At 38.4% G+C, this 17578-nt stretch overlaps 1 protein-coding gene across 6 annotated transcripts in view; it reads right to left on the bottom strand.

Moving 5' to 3' along the window:
* The window catches only part of TULP4 (TUB like protein 4), a 142844-nt gene that overhangs the window by 21360 nt on the left and 103906 nt on the right, over window positions 1-17578 (bottom strand). For all 6 annotated transcript variants that reach the window (XM_079331028.1, XM_079331033.1, XM_079331029.1 and 3 more), the window contains 3 exons: window positions 9576-9756; window positions 6979-7113; window positions 2541-2707 (listed from right to left, as the gene is read on the bottom strand). In XM_079331028.1, the coding sequence (XP_079187154.1) occupies window positions 2541-2707; window positions 6979-7113; window positions 9576-9756 (483 nt within the window). The remainder of the gene's footprint in view (window positions 1-2540; window positions 2708-6978; window positions 7114-9575; window positions 9757-17578) is intronic.

Genomic DNA, 17578 nt, shown 5'->3' with positions numbered 1-17578 from the left:
AAAATCTGTTTCCTGAATATCCTGAAGACAGGACAGACAAACAGCAGAAACAAAACCAGTTCAGTATATTTTACTAATAAAATTTTCAGACATCTGCTATGTCAAAGAATTGGGACCACATGGAAAATAGTTTAGTACCTATAATCCATTATTTTTTATGTTTGTGGTTGTTTTATTTTTTCTGGCTTTTGCATTCAGAACAACATTCATTTATAATAAATGCACTTTTCCAGTCACATTTGCTTCTTCATAAGAAAGTCTTAGCAGAAGAGTTCAAGATGAGGAAATTCTTTTCTTTTCTTCAATTTTTTTTTAGTTCAGTTACCAGTGATGAATCTTATAAAATCCCATTACAAGGCTGACTGCCATGGTACAGAAAACTAATTAATTTACTCTGATGAATTTGTCATGAGACAAATTACTAGGACCACTGACTCACTCTCATCTTTGCAAATACATCTTTGGAGCAGAGGTACAGCATAACAGAAGTTATCAGCATATTTTTTGCAATGGTGGTTTTTATTTGGTTTTATCAGTAAACTAAATAGTTAACAATGTTCTAGCATACCTGTCATTTAGCTGGTAATACTGCTTGACCAGCAATCAAATATATAGGAAAATAAAGTCCACACGATCAGATACAGGAATTCTTCTGAAAGACCCCTCACTTCCCCCTGTAGCTGAGTAAATATGAATTTAGATGCACCAAATAGAGAGACTAAACACTGACTAATAAAAGAAGAGAGGTGGTTCTAATTTTAGGTAGGTTAACGCACACAGTTCTTAAATAATCATAAATATATCAGTTTGAATGTTATTTTTATATTGATTTCCAAAGGAAAGACTCATTGATTCTGTTATTAAGTGGTGGTTGCCTCTCCCTGACTGTCCTCATCCTTCACTTGCAACCTTGCTTACAACTTCTGAAGTTGTTGGCTTTTAGTCTGCAGTTGACAATGGGGGAAGAAATCTCCATTACACTGAAATATTTCTATTCCTAACAAAAATAGCAGCTGGAAAGAGCAGAAAGGTTTATGTTACTACTTCCACTATTAGAAATACTGCAGTATAAACTTGGCATTCACCTGTTCTGCCTGACCTCTCAGCCCTGTAAGCACCCACATAATGGCAGAATAATTAGCCCCCCACATCAGCCACAGTATGTGCTTTCTCCCAGCTGGTTAAGTAGAGGAGAAAGGAGAAGTGCTGAAAACATGAAAGGAAGTTGAAGCTATATGTGGAGAACTAAGGGAGATGCAAGTATTTAAATGAAGGAGAATTTGAGATTGGCAGGAACAAAGCAGTGAGGGAGAAGCCCACACACACGTGCGTACCTTGGGGCAACCTGACCTGGTGGGTTCTGATGCTCAAACCACAGAGTGATTGCACAGCCTGGCACCAGAAGGATCAACAGCTAATGTGCACATACTGAGCTCTGGTACTGAAGTAACAGAACAAGGTTTGCTTTCCACCTGGGCTGGGAAAAAGCAACACTGATATAAAAATGTTTTCTTCAGAGCTGACCCAGAGAGGAAAGGGCTGTGCTACTTTGCTGCAAGGGCTACGTTTGAGACAATAAAGCCGTATTTATGGGTAAGTCCTTTAATCCTAAATCAGCATTAGATATCACTGCACATATTTAGGTTGGCTTTAGAGACCACTATTTTACATTTTACACAACTAAAGAATTCTATCTAAATTAGAGTGCTAAGGTTAATAAGCACAGGTTAATGCTAAATATAAGCAAACACAAAGGCTTAGCAGATGGTTTACTATGTCACCCTTTTGCATCCATTCCAGATCAGGGTACTGGAAAAGAAAATGATAATATATGGCATCATCATTAAATATAATTAAAATATCTACAGCATTTTCCTTCACTTTTAGATTTAAAAGCTATTATAAAGTTTCATTACTAGCAGCAAAAATCAGAATGGAGTGACCCCTATTCTGCAGAAAATGACACAGAATTACATTCAGCTGGGCTCTGAAGTACCAGCAAAGACCTATGAAGCACATTGTGCTCCTGAGCAGCTCACAGACCATGTGCTGGCATTTACTTGGCAAGTTACATGACTGAGGTTACTGTATCACACCAAATGACAGTACATTAGAATATTACAGTAACAATATTGTAGTTATGATACTGGACTTGGAATATTTTTGTCTAGCTCTTGACTCTGCTACAGTATTAAGCAAGTTATTCAATTTTTTTTTCTCCTCAGTCACTTATCCATAAAACAATGGAATTTTCTTTTTCTATCTGTCTGTTCATGGCCCAGTGGTTTTGAGAAACAGACTTTCTCCTTTCCTATTTCCACAATACCTAGCACAGTGGACCTTAGAATCAGGTACAGTCTTGCATGTCTACCTTAATGCAAACAACCATTGTTTATAGCACATTTTTATCTGTGTTGTGTTTTAGGATGGATTTAGGACATTTTGCAACCTTTTCTACATTGCAGGTCTACAGCAATGAGCTAATGTGGGAAAAACATGTCAGTAAAACATGGAGAAGAGACTTTAAAACTGCCTCCTACCTGCACAGGTGTCTCCAGAGTGTAGATGTGCTCCCCACGCACGTTGTAGAACTTAACAAGCGCGCTTTTCAGCAGGGAACCATTGCTGAGGTCAACCAGCTGGTTCTGCTTCTCCATGCCTGCCACTGCAAGCAGGTCTCCTTGTGTGCACCACTGGACCACCACATCTGAAATCACAAAGATAACCACTGACTAGCAACAACAGGAACAGCATTTCCACATGCTGCAAAGGGACTTGAACAGATAAAACATGGTCTCAAAAGTTACTTAAGTACCTAGAAACCTACATCCTTTCATTGAAATAGTAGAAAATATGCCACAAATGTGCTTTTGAGAATGACTCTTTATTTTGTAAATGGGACAAAAAAAAGTGTAAAAAACATTATTTTCCTCCCTATGGTGAGTCTAGAATGCAATCAGTAACTGCTCCTAAACACCCAAGGACAAGAATTTACTAGAGATGTTAAAACTGATGTGGAAGATCCTACATACAGCTTTGGGCTAAATAAGTGGAATCAAGTTAATATGCAGATAAATAATCTTACTAAGAAAGCAGCAAAGAGTCTGGTAAGGCCTACAGTGCAAAAAAGCAGAATATCTGGCAATGCTTCGTGTTCTCACTGGCTGTCAATATAACTTTTAGCATAACTCAAACTAGAGTTACAACAGTATAACATGAAACTGAAACTACTTAGACTTTTGTCCATAAATACATATGGCCTCCATATCATATGTTTCCACTTGCCAACATCATACAAAGATGATGAAGGCTATGAAGAATCTCTCTTATGAGAGAGACTGAGGGAGCTGGGCTTGTTTGGTTTAGAGCAGCCTAAGAGTGGATCTCATTATTATCTCAAAAGTTTGAGCCAAGAAGATGGTTGCAGACTCTCTTCAGTGGTGCCCAGTGACAGGATGAGGAGCAATGGCCATAAACTAAAGCACAAGAAGTTCCACCTCAACATGAGGAAGAATTCCTTTAAACTGAGGGCAGCAGAGCACTGGAAGAAGCTGCCCAGGGAGGTTGAGGACTCTCCCTCCCTGGAGACATTCAAAACCCACCAAGACAAGTCTCTGTAACCTATTCTAGAGGGCCCTGCCTTGGCAGGAGTGTTGGACTGGCTGATCCCCAGAGGCCCCTTCCAACCCTAATGATTCTGTGATTCTGACTTGTGAAAATCTACTCAGTTGCTTAGCAGGGCTTTGCTGGAATCACACAGGGACCACTCAGATCTCTCATATACACGAATATGAATATACATATCAGTTACTTCTCTTACAGGCACCTCATGATGAGGGACACCCACAGCTTCATTTGGGGATGCTTATTTCAAACCCTTATATCCTCCAGTTCTTTGTCACACTTCTAGAGTAACTCTAAAAGAGTATTTTGCATTTCTGCTCGTGTTTCAAAGGCAGACTTGCATGTTCGAGGAATACCAAGCTAGTTTTTAAATCTTTTTACTCTTAAACCAGAGGTGAAAGGCATCTGTTTTGTGCTGAGACCAAATGAAGGTAAAGACAAAACTTTTGTGCTCTGGGATGCTCAATCTGCCAAGAACCTTTTGAAGACACTTGTGGGCGAGAAGCTGTCTTCAAATGAAGAAGCAGGAGAGAAATGAGAGTTGGCAGGAAGGATCTCAAAATTGTTTCAAGTTGTCAACTTGTCATTTTCAGGGACTTTTATGTGCAATTTTAAATGGTTTTATATTATTTCAACTTTCTGATATTTCTCATGGGAATTATGCTTCTGTACATATCAGAGGGAAGCTGCATGTTCCTCAAGGTAATTTTTCCACAGCTAGGCATTGTATGCCCCTTGTTTTCTCTTAGTTTTCAGCCCTCTAAGTAACCTACAATGGGATTTAATTCATGTTTCTCAGAGAGGAAAAAGATAGGCATGTTAGAAATAAACAAGGCAAACTGCCTCAGCTCTTTTGGTAACTGGATAACTATGGAACTACCATAATGAAAAAACGGTCTCCTTTGGATACAAATCTTCAGGTAAAACTTTCAGCTGACCCCCATGAGAAGAGGAAGAGGAGTGATTACTTTGTCCAGCAGTTTTCTCTCTCTCTCTGAAAGTCCTAGAATTCTAAATCCTTAGAATTTGCAAAGGCAGCAAAGGGATTGATGTGGGCTGCAGCATCCCCCCAGGACAGTGTGGCTCTAGTGATATGCCTGCACTGCCAACTGGATCTTCAATGACTACTGGACCTTTACACAAAATAACTGAGAAACAGGTTCTCAGCACCAGCCCAGAGATTAAAAAAATCACACGGGGGGTTCGTCTAGGGTAATGGTCCAAAAGTGAATCATTGGACCAGTCATCCCTCAAAAATACTTTCCAGACATCATAGGCATGTATATCAGCAAATCTTGAACACAGAGCAATGTAAATGTACAACAGCTCTGCAGGCAGTATTTGTGGTTAACTAGAACAATTAGTAGATGTAGCTCAGCAGTTCTGCAGGTGGCAGTGCAATGATAATCACAGAGTTAAAAAGCACAAAAAAAAAAAAAAAAAAAAAAAAGGATACATCTGAATAGTTCAAGACCTCTACTAGGACTGACAAAAGTACCAGGACTGTTCAAGCTGGATGAAAAGAACTTTTATTTGGGTAATCAAATTATCAAGGTCTTTTCCTTATCAATTTAACAGAAACATTCCCAGTAAAATGATGGCTCTGCAAAACTAGTAGAATTTATATATGTTTGAAATAATTTCCTAATTGCTTACTTTAAAAATACATTGAGTAGCCTACAGCAGACTATAAAGGCAAAGATATCTGCTGCAGAGATGCAGCACAATACTTTGAGATTTTAAACACAAACACATGAACAAGGACTTGTAGACAATACTGAAGACCATACTTGGTGGTCTTGCACATTCTTGCCTGTGATAAAATCCAGTAAAATTTTGAGTCACTTGAAAAAAAATATGAAGATATAGGAAGCATGAACATCTATATAAAACCAGACATAAAATACTTTCCACTGTACAGTGCTTAAAACAGCAGACAGTTATATCCCAATCAGCTTTTTGTCTCACACACATTCCCAATCCAGTAAGATACTGCATGCTTTTTTGTCTACTAATGAAAAAAATGTAGTCCAGTTTATAACTAATAAAAATATTCCTACTCTACCTAGCACATTAATATTTTGCTACAGGAGGGTGACATACTAAAGGAATCTTTTTGCACTAGAGAAAGTCAATGGGGAAAGAGAAATAGGACATATATCCTCAGCAAGATGGAGCCCTGCAACTCCAAACAGAGAAGAAGATGGGGTTTGTTTCTCCTACTGTTCTCAGCTGAAAGCTAGACTAGATGATAACTCAAGACTGCTCAGTACCCTAATACTCTAATACTGTAGAAATGCTGAGTCATTATCACAAGAGCTTCTTAAAGTTGGCTCCAATTTTCCACACTCTTGGGATCCTTTCAGCTGATGAAGTTTTCTGGACTGTAGGGTTGTCTCACAATGCTGCATTTTGCCTCTCATACATGTCTTGTGTTGACACAGATGGAGAAAGCAATGGAAAAGAAACATCAAAGGTGAGGTTTTTACCTCCTAAGACTACTGTACATAACAGAACACCCAAAAATTGTGGGGCTGGTGTTAGGGCAACTTTTCCCCAAAAACATCCCACTATTTCAGGACAGCTAAGAGTTTGCTTCAACAGTCTGATTCTCTTTTCATCTAATTTAAAACTAATTTACCTGTGGAGATGAAAAAGCTTCAGTGGAACCTGTATTTAAGTATGTGCCCATGTGCTGTATTGAATTAAAATGTCTCTGCAGGCAAAGCACAGTAAATTACACTGAGAGTGCTAGCAATGTAAAGGACATTTTTAATAGGGAAGAACAGTAAAAATTTCAATGTGAATTAAAGATTTTACATGGAATACTGATTGTACAAACATTGATGCACATTGCTTAGAAAAATGTATAGTAATTAATCACTGGAATTTTTCCTCTCTCAGAATAACTTGCCTCTTGACAATTTATAATTCTAGCAAGTTTTCAATAATTGTGAGAAACAAAGCAGCATTGCAATTTATGCCAGGTTACCAAAAGCATGGAAGACCTTGTGAATTAGACATGCAAAGAAAGTGTAGCAGAGACATTCAAACAAAGAGCCATAATCATTAATGCATTCTGCTGGAAAACTGCCAAACAGATCAACTGCCCTACAAAACTGCCACAAAAATACAATCTCAAAAATACTGTGAAACATTTTTTCAAACACAAAACTCCATCGGCTAAGACCTGCTTCTTCCTCCAGCAGGTGTCACTGCTGGAGATGGCAATAACAGCACTGAGGGCTCCTGGGTTAAGGAGTGAGAGCCACAAAAATGTAATCTATACACACATCACCAAAAACACAAGAAAAACAGGGCAGAGGAGAGAGAGAAATGGCTTCCTTTTTGTACCTTTCAACCCTGAGCGGATGATAGTAGGAGACAAGTCATCATAATTGCTCATTAAACTGATGTCTCCTGACGTGAAGCTGACAGTAAGCAGTGGCTTGGTGTTCTGCACCGGGACAGGATACGCAGCTGGTCCATCTGCAAAACAAGGCTCTGAGTGAGCAAAAGGTAAACAACCAAAAATAATCACATCCAGACAGAAAAACACTGTACTTCAGCCTACCTTCATCAGGAGTTGTTCTCTACCTGCTTATTTCTGCAACATCTCTGGGCACAAGCAAAGCAGATTTAGCTAGTTAAGCTTCTCTGTTTCTGTGAAACCTCAGTGCTTTTTTGTCAATTTTTAATGCAGCATATCCACAGAGATTAATGCATACACTATTATGTTACATACTGGTATTTTTCAGTCTTTCTCCATTCTCAACTCCCCAAAGTGACAAAAAAATTGAAAACCTCAGAAGACTTTCTTGGAACCCCAGTTGAAAACCAGCACGATGCACAATACAGTAACATTAAAAATGAGTTGTTCTATACACTTTTTGCTTGGGCAGGTGCTGGATACTTCTCTTGAAATCACACAGAGACATTTTAAGAACTTCTAAGAGAACATACTGACCTTTCACAAATTACTGCATTCTGAATGTCTAGGCAGCAGCATGAAAAGATACCTGCCATTCTGGATAACAGGATCCAATGCACCCAAAGGTAGAGGTAAGCCCAAATGGAACACTTGGCTTTAAAAACTATTTCTGCAAAGTCTCTGATCCTCTGAGCTTATTTTTCAGCTATTCACTCAAATTCCTTTGTTCAAATACTTCATGACCAATACAGCCATCTGTAGCTTTTGCTGTTTAACTCCCATTTACAGTTTCTGAGAGGAGATGCCACTAGTCCCTGATTAAGTGCCTCTCAAGGCCCAGACATCATCTTTCCAGTCAACTAAAAAGGCAGAACCAGTTAAGAGTAGCAGTGCCTCCTGAACTTGTAAAAAAGCTGATGAGAAAGCATTTTGGAGAAAGATGTCTAGTAACTAGCACCTCCGTGTGTATATAATTTAATAAGAAAATCCCAACAAACTTCTTGTCCTTCCTACACATCCGTGTGAGTCAAAGGCTTGTCACCTTTTATGCTGCATCTGCTCTAAAGAAAACACATCATGTTTGGGCAATCATTAAAATAGGCTTGTAGGCTTGTAATGAGTCCACCCACCCCCGACTGACTCAGAAAAAGCGAACACATTTGGATCATTTAAGTTCTCATCTGTGTACTCTGCAATTTCACCATCTTCCAACTGGAATTTTTAAATAAACACAACAAAAGACCAGGAAAAATACAATTTATTGTTGTTGTCTGTCTTGCTTTAGGAACTTACTAGGTTGAAGCTTGCTTCTTTCCTTCTAGGGTAAGAAATCTTACCCAGTACCAGAAGAGGTATGAAAGCCAAAATAAAATTCAGTTTGAAATATGCTAACATTTTATCAGGTGATCAGATTATCTTCTTTCAATATTTGTTAAATATATAAGCTTATTATATACAGTATATTACACATACACTGTAAAAGGTTGATTTTTGGTCTGAATCCAAATTAGAGTTAAAACTGCAAAAGTCCTCAATTCAGAAATTCAGATCCAAGATGCAAATTGAGAATTATTTTTTAATAACTGTTATGTGTTGAAAATTTTCACAGTGCAATCCTTGTTATATAAACTCAGTTCTTAATTTATTTCAGGCTCTATACAGTGGAACACAGGAACAGCTTACCTAGAGCTTATAAACTAATCAATAACATCAACAGAAAGTATTATCACTACCTGAATGAGAAGGGTGGCACTGACTGTGCATGGACACCTAGGCCTCATAAGTCTTCTCTACTGATGATTTCCAAAGACTTTAAAACCAAAATATTTCACCAAGGGAGTTGTATTGAGACTTAAGGAGAGGGAAGGATTTATTCCTGCCTCAAACTGGCAATGGATTCTGAAGCATGTGAATTAATAACTCCAGCCAGCTCCAGTCACCCTGCTTCCACCCCATGTAATTGCAGGAAATATCTTCATTTCTGAGCCTTCTGTGGTATTTATGGAACTCTTTATGTAAGGACTATGAAGGATGGGACTGTAATGATGAGCATTACAGAAATCCTATGAAACACAGATAAAACTAAATATATAGTACTTTACCCCATGTCTAGTACTGCTGTCTTTTCACATGAATCTATATAATAGTGCATTAATTTCCGTGGCTGCACTCTGACTACCTCCATACACACAAACCACTGCAATACCTCATAACTGCTTATCAGTGAAACTGCCTCTGTCTACTGTTTTTCACTCACCCTCACTGAAAGCTTATCGAGCTTTGTGTTGTTATCTCATTTGTGCAAAAGGAGGCAGAGCAGCACAGATGAGGTATGACCTGCAGCAAGGCTGGTGGCAGAGCTGGGAACAAATCCACTCTCCCACACCAGCTCTCTGCTCCATGAGAGCTTGAAACTGTGGGCACCCTGCTGGTTTTGTAGGGCATGACAATGCCCTGGCATTTGAGATGCCTTCAAGAGCACGTGCAAAGCTGAAACAGAAGGATATGCACATAACCCTACCTTGTGGTGGGGAATAGTCATCAGAGTCCGTGTCACTCTCGCTGCTGTCCTCCACCAGGAAGCTGGGGTAGTTCCAGGACATGTTGAGGATGCCATCTGACTCGTGAAGGAGCACGTGGGCCAGCATTCGGCCATGGCAGTCCATGACAATAACCTGCCCATCAGCAGTGCCAAACAGGACCTGAAAATAACACAACAGCCCTCAGTCCCACCAAATGTCAGCCACAGGGTTCTCCTTCAGATGCATCGTGCCATTAACTAGCTACACTAGAAATTAACTGAAAGCAAAGCAGCCATGCAGGTGAAAGGGTGCCAGAACAGGACACTGCAATCAAAGCTGAATGTAAAGAATAAAGTTAAAGCAGCAGAGTCTACAGGTAAGTTTGTAACATCTGTGAGCAAGTAATGTTTTATGGTGGATGCACTTCATTCACTTTAATATGAGACATTAGACTTTATTTGAACTTGATCATCACAGGAATTAAAGTGAACTAGCAGAAAGGCTACCACAGATTGTTTGTATTCTTGGCTAATACAAAAGCTCCTAAACCTGGTGGCAGAAACTGAGGTGTGTATCAGCCATAACAATATCAAAAGGAAAGACACAGCTGACAAAAGTGAGGTCCTAGAAGAGACTTCAAATGGCTTGTGAGAAATAGAAATCTGAATAGAGAAGGACAGGTTATTCAGTTGACGAGCTAAAGAAGGTGGGAGAATGCATTAAAAAAAAAAAAAAAATCCACCCACCATTTCAAACATAAAATGGTAATTACGTTTTTTTCTTGCCCTTAAACAACTCCATAACCAATCATACAGATTGAAGTCCAACTGACTGGAACCTGCAATTTCTTTTTTAATAAATTCTTCTTGGGGATTAAAGAAAGTTAAAATCCTGCATATTTGATGAATTTTAGGGAAAAATTCAGGAAATAACGACTAATAAATCCTGAAGCAATAAATGCATTAGCCAAGGCTGTTGCAGCTATCACATAATTCTGTGAGAGGCAAATACACTTTAAAGCAAGTTTAAAAGCACCCATCAACTTGAAAACTAGCCAGCATTAAAAATGAGGCTAAAAGTAAGGTCAAATCTTACACTTGCTCTTCAGTCTACCACCTATTTCCAGGACTTGTAAATTTAAGATTCTAACAATTATATGCCCAGATCAGAAATTCACCTAACCTTGTATCATACCTTTAAAGGTGGTCAAGTGTTTGGAGAGCAGTAAAAGATCAGGAGCAATCATTTCCCCTGCACACTCCTGTGGCTTTCAAGAACAAAAAACCCAAAAAAACCCAATCCCTCTTCTCTGATAATTGATTATTTCATTTGGCAACCTTTAGCTTTTTACACTGAAAGAAACATGAATAATTGTTCCCTACTTACATTCTTAACACTGGTCACAATTTTACAGACCTCTATTATCTAATGCCTTAGTCATCTCTTTCCCAAGCTGAAGAATCATAGCCTACTTAGGATCTCCATGTACAATTGTTGCTCAAAGCCTGCAATCACCCTCAGTAACCTCTGCTGTCAGAGGTCTTCTTTTCTATCTTCCTACTGAGAGGCTGTGTCAGACTTGCAGCATTCAATGCGTATATTGTATCAGACTTACACAACAGTAGTCTCTGGGGAAGCAATTGTCATTATTGCACTTTTGAAAGTTTTAGAAAGGAAGTGTGGCATCTTAAGTCTTAATAAAAAAACCCCAAAAAAACAAAACAAAACAAAACAAAACTTGAGAAAAACAATGGAATTATTTCCCATTATCTAAAAAAGTAGAAAAAAACCCAGTATCTGGCTGCCTTAACTGTAATCATTACATGTTACAAATATTTTTGTGTTAAATAGTTGCTGGATTCAAAAACAGAAGCTGAAATTTTGCTACAAGCCTCAGAAAACTATTCTTAGATATAAAAGCAAGAACTCAACCTTTGTTCATCTCACACTATCCTCCCTTGTGATCCCTTATTCTATTCTTCCACTTGTATCATCACATCTCCTTTCACACTTTCATTATTTCCACTGGTTTCACTTGCATGATCAGTGCACAGCCACTTTCACCATTCCCTTTCAAAACACAGCCACTCTCTTTCCAATCTCAACAAAACAAGCTTAAAAGGAAAAATCCTACCAGTTCTCACTGCTAGCACTCTCAGTCTACTATAGATTAGTTTTTAACTAGTCTCCTAAAAGTTCTATAACTGCAAATACCAAGACAGAGGAGGTGAACCTCTGTTGTTTCTGAAAATAGCAGCACAAGACTCTGCCTCCTAAACCCCTGTAGAAACATTTTATAATTGGCTAGGGCAAAAAATCTTTGGGCTCATCACTCAACAGTTCAGTCTCATCTCAATCTAAAGCTAATTCTTTTGAGTAGCACTGCCCCCAAATAATTCAAAATTATGAAGTACTCAGTAATTTCCAATTCAGAACAGCTGCATGTCAGCATCTTAATTCTAGCACTGGAACTTGAGAGAGCTCTTTAGCAACCCAGAAATATCAGAGGGCACACTTAATCTCTTCAGCCAGGCTGTAGGTTTCAAGGAGCAGCTTTAAGTTTCAGGGTTATTGTAGCAATACAACCTTTAAGATGAAAGCATTTATCAGCCTGATAGTCCTGCTGGCTGAACTCCTGCTGAAGCTGTAAAAATGTCTAATGGTGTTATCATCCATAACATTACTCAGGTTATAAATGCCACACTCAAGCTCCTTATGTCAGATGAATAAAACTCTCTTGACCTTCAGACAAAAGGTTGAGCCACAGGATATCCCTAAAGGATCTAGCAGAGAAATTAAGAAGTTACATTTCAGATACTTAAATTAATTTTTAGGGGGGATGTTTGCAGATCTAGGAGGTCAGGCAGAATACTGGAAAAAGGTAACAAGTTACATTAGTTTCTTAATCCTTGAACACAAAAGCTAAGTTTTAAAAAGAGTAATTTAAAAAACCCCACCAAGTACTTTTTTTGAAGTGGTTCTTTGGCCCCTTTTTCTGTTCTTCTCTTGAATCATCTCCTCTCCTTTCATACTTATTATTACAACTGATCTTACATGTATTACCAATTGCAGAATTGCATTTGCAAAACATGGAAAATCTGATAACCAAATACCTAAAATCACCCAATACATTCTGAGTATGAGTCAGTACCACAACATAAATACAGTATGTCTTTACAAAATATCAAACATGACAAAGCCTACACTACCGTGAAGCTATAGCTGCTTAAAAGTCAAAAATCCTGTGGTGCCCAGATGTTGTGTGCTTTGAAAGGGAAACTGTGATAAACAGCATTGGGATAGCACACACAGTTTTCCAAGTGTACCAACAGTTGAAAGGTGGGTTCAGTTCTGAAACATAAGCTCAGTTCTGTCTTAATTCTCCATGAAACCCAAGCTTGGGATGATTCCTATATATTATAACAAATCTGAATAACACCCTTCTCTGGAATGTGCTGACCTCTTTGGTCTATGAGCTAACTTGAGATGAGTTTTACTACTAGTTTTGATAAACTAATAGGTTTTTCATCTAAAGACTTTTATCATCCACGAATTTCAGCATTCAAGACTAACCCCCTTAAATGCCCAAGATATCAAAGACACTTCAATTAACAGTCTGAAGTACAACAATTTCTAAAAGACATATGGTAAGCAAAAGATGGGATATTTTGCTCTGAAATATTCCTCTTATGATGAGATGAATATTGCAACAGCCAAGAAGCTAAAAATTCAGCTCAAGAGGAACAGCTTGGATGTGCTGGGTGGCTTTGCTCCATACGGATGTGCTGTGCTGCACTCTGCTGCTCCTCTAAGATCTCTTTTGATGCTGCAGTGCCCTGGACCAGACACAGGACCAGCAAAAAGTGTCTTGGCAGCACCAAGATGCACAAAGCTACAATGGAGCGACCAAAGACCTGGTGCATTGAAGGTCCAGCTCGGGAGGCCCACTGTTTTGTAAAAGTTTCATTTTCTAAAAGCAGTGCATTTTTTTAAACACATTTTGTTGCTATTTAATTTTGTTTAATATAAGTAAATTGAATTCATCAACAGTAAGAATGCTCAAGCTTTATGATAATTGGAATACATATGAGGAATAGAAGGCAAAATTATTTCCAGCCTCAGGTTTTGGTTGTACAAACTGAGCAGTCAATAGTGTTAAAGAAAGATATCAATAAAACAAGATGCCTCTCTTCATGACACTTTAGTACTAACACTGAAGGTTTCTAATGTTGCTGGTTAAACAAAACTCCCAGGAAATCTAATCAATACATTTTCAGTACAGGGGCTGTCATTCTGCATCAGGGAAATGACCAAAGCTTTGACTGAAGCTAAAGCTGAAGCATTAGAAGCTGGATTTGCTACAGCTACTGGAAGAAATATAAAGCCATTGAAGGCTACTTTAGGGTAGCACTTTTAAAGTGAGATATTCCAGTATTGTGATGCTGAAATGCTAAAAAATGAACGTGTCTGTTTTACTTGTGCTGGCTCAGGATTTTTAACAGATCCCCTCTGACTTTTTACAAAGAACATACATCTGACAACTCACAAACACAAAACAACTTACAGACTCCACTAATTAAAACAGCGTTGAAAATCAATCTAGCTAACTCCATCCTGGTCTAATCTGATTCTTAAAACCCAAAATTTTCACATACAGACAGAACTTTCCTTGTAGGACTATGCAAGGCGCATAAACAGATTGCATCTAAATTCCTGGACACACTGAAACATTCTGAGAATTAACATAATCTGTAATGAAATCATAAGTCTTCCCTAAAAATCTTATTCTTCCCTAAGATGTGGCTAAGTAACTCCATTGAGTAATTTCTCAAGTTACAGATATTCCTTCTCCCACAGGGCAGGTAGCAGCTTTTGGTTTTTAACATTCTCCAGGGTTGTACTTCCAAAGTTTGAAGGATTCCTGTTCCTATCTACTTGGCAAACCTTGCCATTTCAGTATTTTGTTTTATTCTCTGCCTTTGTGTGTGTGTTTGGCACATACATCTGCAGAAATCTTGGTGCCATCCTACTGGGCTGCATCAATGCTGCCACTTCATAACTTGCTCAGCACAGCTCTGCATTTGCACCTGCCTTGTTCTGTTTTGCTTCACTGACCTTCAGTTTCTCAAAATTTAGACCTTTTATGCTTTCTTCTTCAGTCTCCTCCTCCATCTTCCCACACAGAAAAAACTAGGCACCTCAGAAAGTACACTTTGCAAAAATGCTAATAAGGTCAACTGTTTTACTGTCAGAAGATGCTGAGCAGTCCAAGGAGGAGGAATTAGTTCTGTTTGCTCTGATTTAGCCACTTGGACAAACATTAGTGTTTATGATAGGAACAGCCTTCACAGTTGTCACCATACTGCCATCATACTAACAGAGATAAATCTATTTTGCTGATTCAAGATTAACTGAACTATAAAGTGATAAATATACAAAATGATGGACCAACCTTCTATTTATGCAGGTAGGCTTAGTAATGAAGGAAGTACAGGAGGAAATTATTGTCTTTAATTATTTTCATTCATTAGCTTAACAAAAGAATGTTAGGCTTAACTACAGCATTCTGAAGTCCATTTAATGTAATATTAGCATTTTGCATTCCTTGGGCTTTTCTTGTTTACTGTTTCTCCATCACAAAGCAGGAAACAGTGCAGCAAACTCCTCTTAGGATACATTAAAAAGTGAAAGTTTGTTTTTTCTCAGTGTCATATTTCTGGCTTTCTTTCTTTTTGCCACAAAATACAGAGAGAAATAAAGAAAAGCAGAGTGAGGGAGACAGCTAGTCTCCTGCTGAATACTTTTTATTTCCATTAAAAATTCAGCCACTGAAAAACGACTTCTTGAACTGACACAAAAAGAGATATCACTAAAATTCCCATACAAGCTCAGGGGGAAAACACTAGATTTTTCTTGACTGTCTTTACATCCAAAAATCTTAGAAGAGTCTCTGTTTCCTTTGGACATGAGGAGTTACTAGCCCCATACATGGCTGGTCCAGCCCAGGATCATTCAGCTAACTGCATATATAAACATACATACAGCAGGGAAATTCTCATTCGAGGCCATTAATCCTTTCAAAAGCAGAACTGGCTTAGTTACCTACTTTCAGGCTTCTTCATTCTCTCTTCTACAAAGTCCACAGGATCTAGATAACTCTTACAAAGCCATCAAATGAGAAGGCAAAGCAAACCCATCAGAGATCTTAGTGACAAATCAATTTAATAAATATTGAAATACTAAAATTCAAACTACACTGGCTTTATATCTTGCTAAAATAATATAATGTAGCTGAATGACTGTAAATGAGATACAGTCTTGCATGCCACTTCAGAAGTCAAAAATATAAGTAGTCTTAAAACCAGGATCTCAAGCTATTAACTACTCTGGACATGTGGGCATAGAAGCAATTGTCCAGGCAAATATGTTATATGAAATGTTATATGAAAACATTCTGGAAAATCACAGAAAGGCTGATTATTATAGATTCTTGTAATTGTACCTGGACTAATTCTGACTCGTATATTCCAGGCACACACATTTCTACATTCCTCCTTGACTCTCAAGACATTTTTCAAGAAAGCATCCTATAGCAATTAGATTTTTAAGTGAAGAGTTACCCTCCTATATAGTGTTCACTGTATTAATGACATGCCTCATTTTACTTAAAGTGCAAAAAAAATCACATTTGAAGAGGCACACAAAATGAATAAAAGGCCAACAGATGAACACCTTCTACAGAACATCTTCTGTGGCAATTAACTTGGACAGGACTCTAAGCCTGAACCACTGAACTCCCACAGCAGAAGTACTCTGGAATATTCTTTGAGCAGTGCTGTTTTCTGATTTCCCACAAAACTGCCGGGAAAGTCTGTCTCTGAAAACACATATTCTTCACAGATATGCAATTATACATAGCAACTAAAACAACATCTGGTGGGAAAATGCAATTAGTTTTACCAACAACCACTCAATCAGAAAAAGAAGTCAACTGATACACTTGGCAGTCTCCTGCATTATTCCCAAGTCAGGTTTTAGTTATTTCCTGAAAGATATGTTCACTGCTGAAGCTAAAATCCCATTCAGAGCTTTACAAGTCTGAGAGTTTCTGCTGGGTTTTGTGGTTTGGTTTTTTTTCCTAATTGAAAATAGTATTACATAGAAACAAGCACAGCACTCTCAACCAGCGAAAATGCAATACAAAGCTGTTTAGAAGAAATGCCCTTGCTGTTTTGAATTTCATAATACAGAATCAAGAAGCCCCTGGGTTAAGCTATATACTAATGGAAGCTAGCCCCTCAACTTCTGCCCTCTACTTCTAGGTTTCAGGTGCTGGCAGAGAGCAGTAGCTCAGCATGGTCAGGAAATACATGGAATGGGTGAGGTCAAGTGTAACTGAGCCAACACGGAGTCAGGCTGAGTAATAAACTGTTACCAAATGAGGCACTGAAGAAGAATGACTATCCTCTTAAAAAGCAAGGAAAGCAAGGAAGGATTAATTCCTTTTCAGCTTGCCAACAATCCCTCAACATCTGAACACTGACAAGAAACTGGCTCCTGGACAAAGACAGCTCAGGTTGAGCCCATGCAGGATGAAACATGGATGGGAAAGGTTTTGGAGAATAAAGAGGTATTGCTCCTGCTTTCCATTGGTATACTATCTCTTTTTGTCAAATCAGTAGAAAGACTATGTGATATCACTTTCCCAAAGTATCACCTTTCCTCTGCCATTTACTATGAAACTTGGCTTTGCTTTCCCAGACAAAACCTAGTGCAGAAATCCACAAATATCCCCCATTGAGATTCAATCACTCTAATCCCTGTTTTCTGCACCAAGGTTTCAGGCTATTTGCAGGCTTGAAGACATCTGACCCAAGTTCAAGACCCCATTTGGCTCCTAGTCTTCTAGTAAACTTCCAGAAAATTGATGGATTAAGTACCAATGATGATAAAGTTCAAATCAACCACACTGGCAGCTACAGTTCTTTTTGAATTGAAAAGA

Source organism: Erithacus rubecula (assembly GCF_903797595.1).
Source record: "Erithacus rubecula genome assembly, chromosome: 2".
Lineage (NCBI taxonomy): Eukaryota > Metazoa > Chordata > Aves > Passeriformes > Muscicapidae > Erithacus > Erithacus rubecula.
This window is presented reverse-complemented; position numbering and strand designations above follow the sequence as displayed.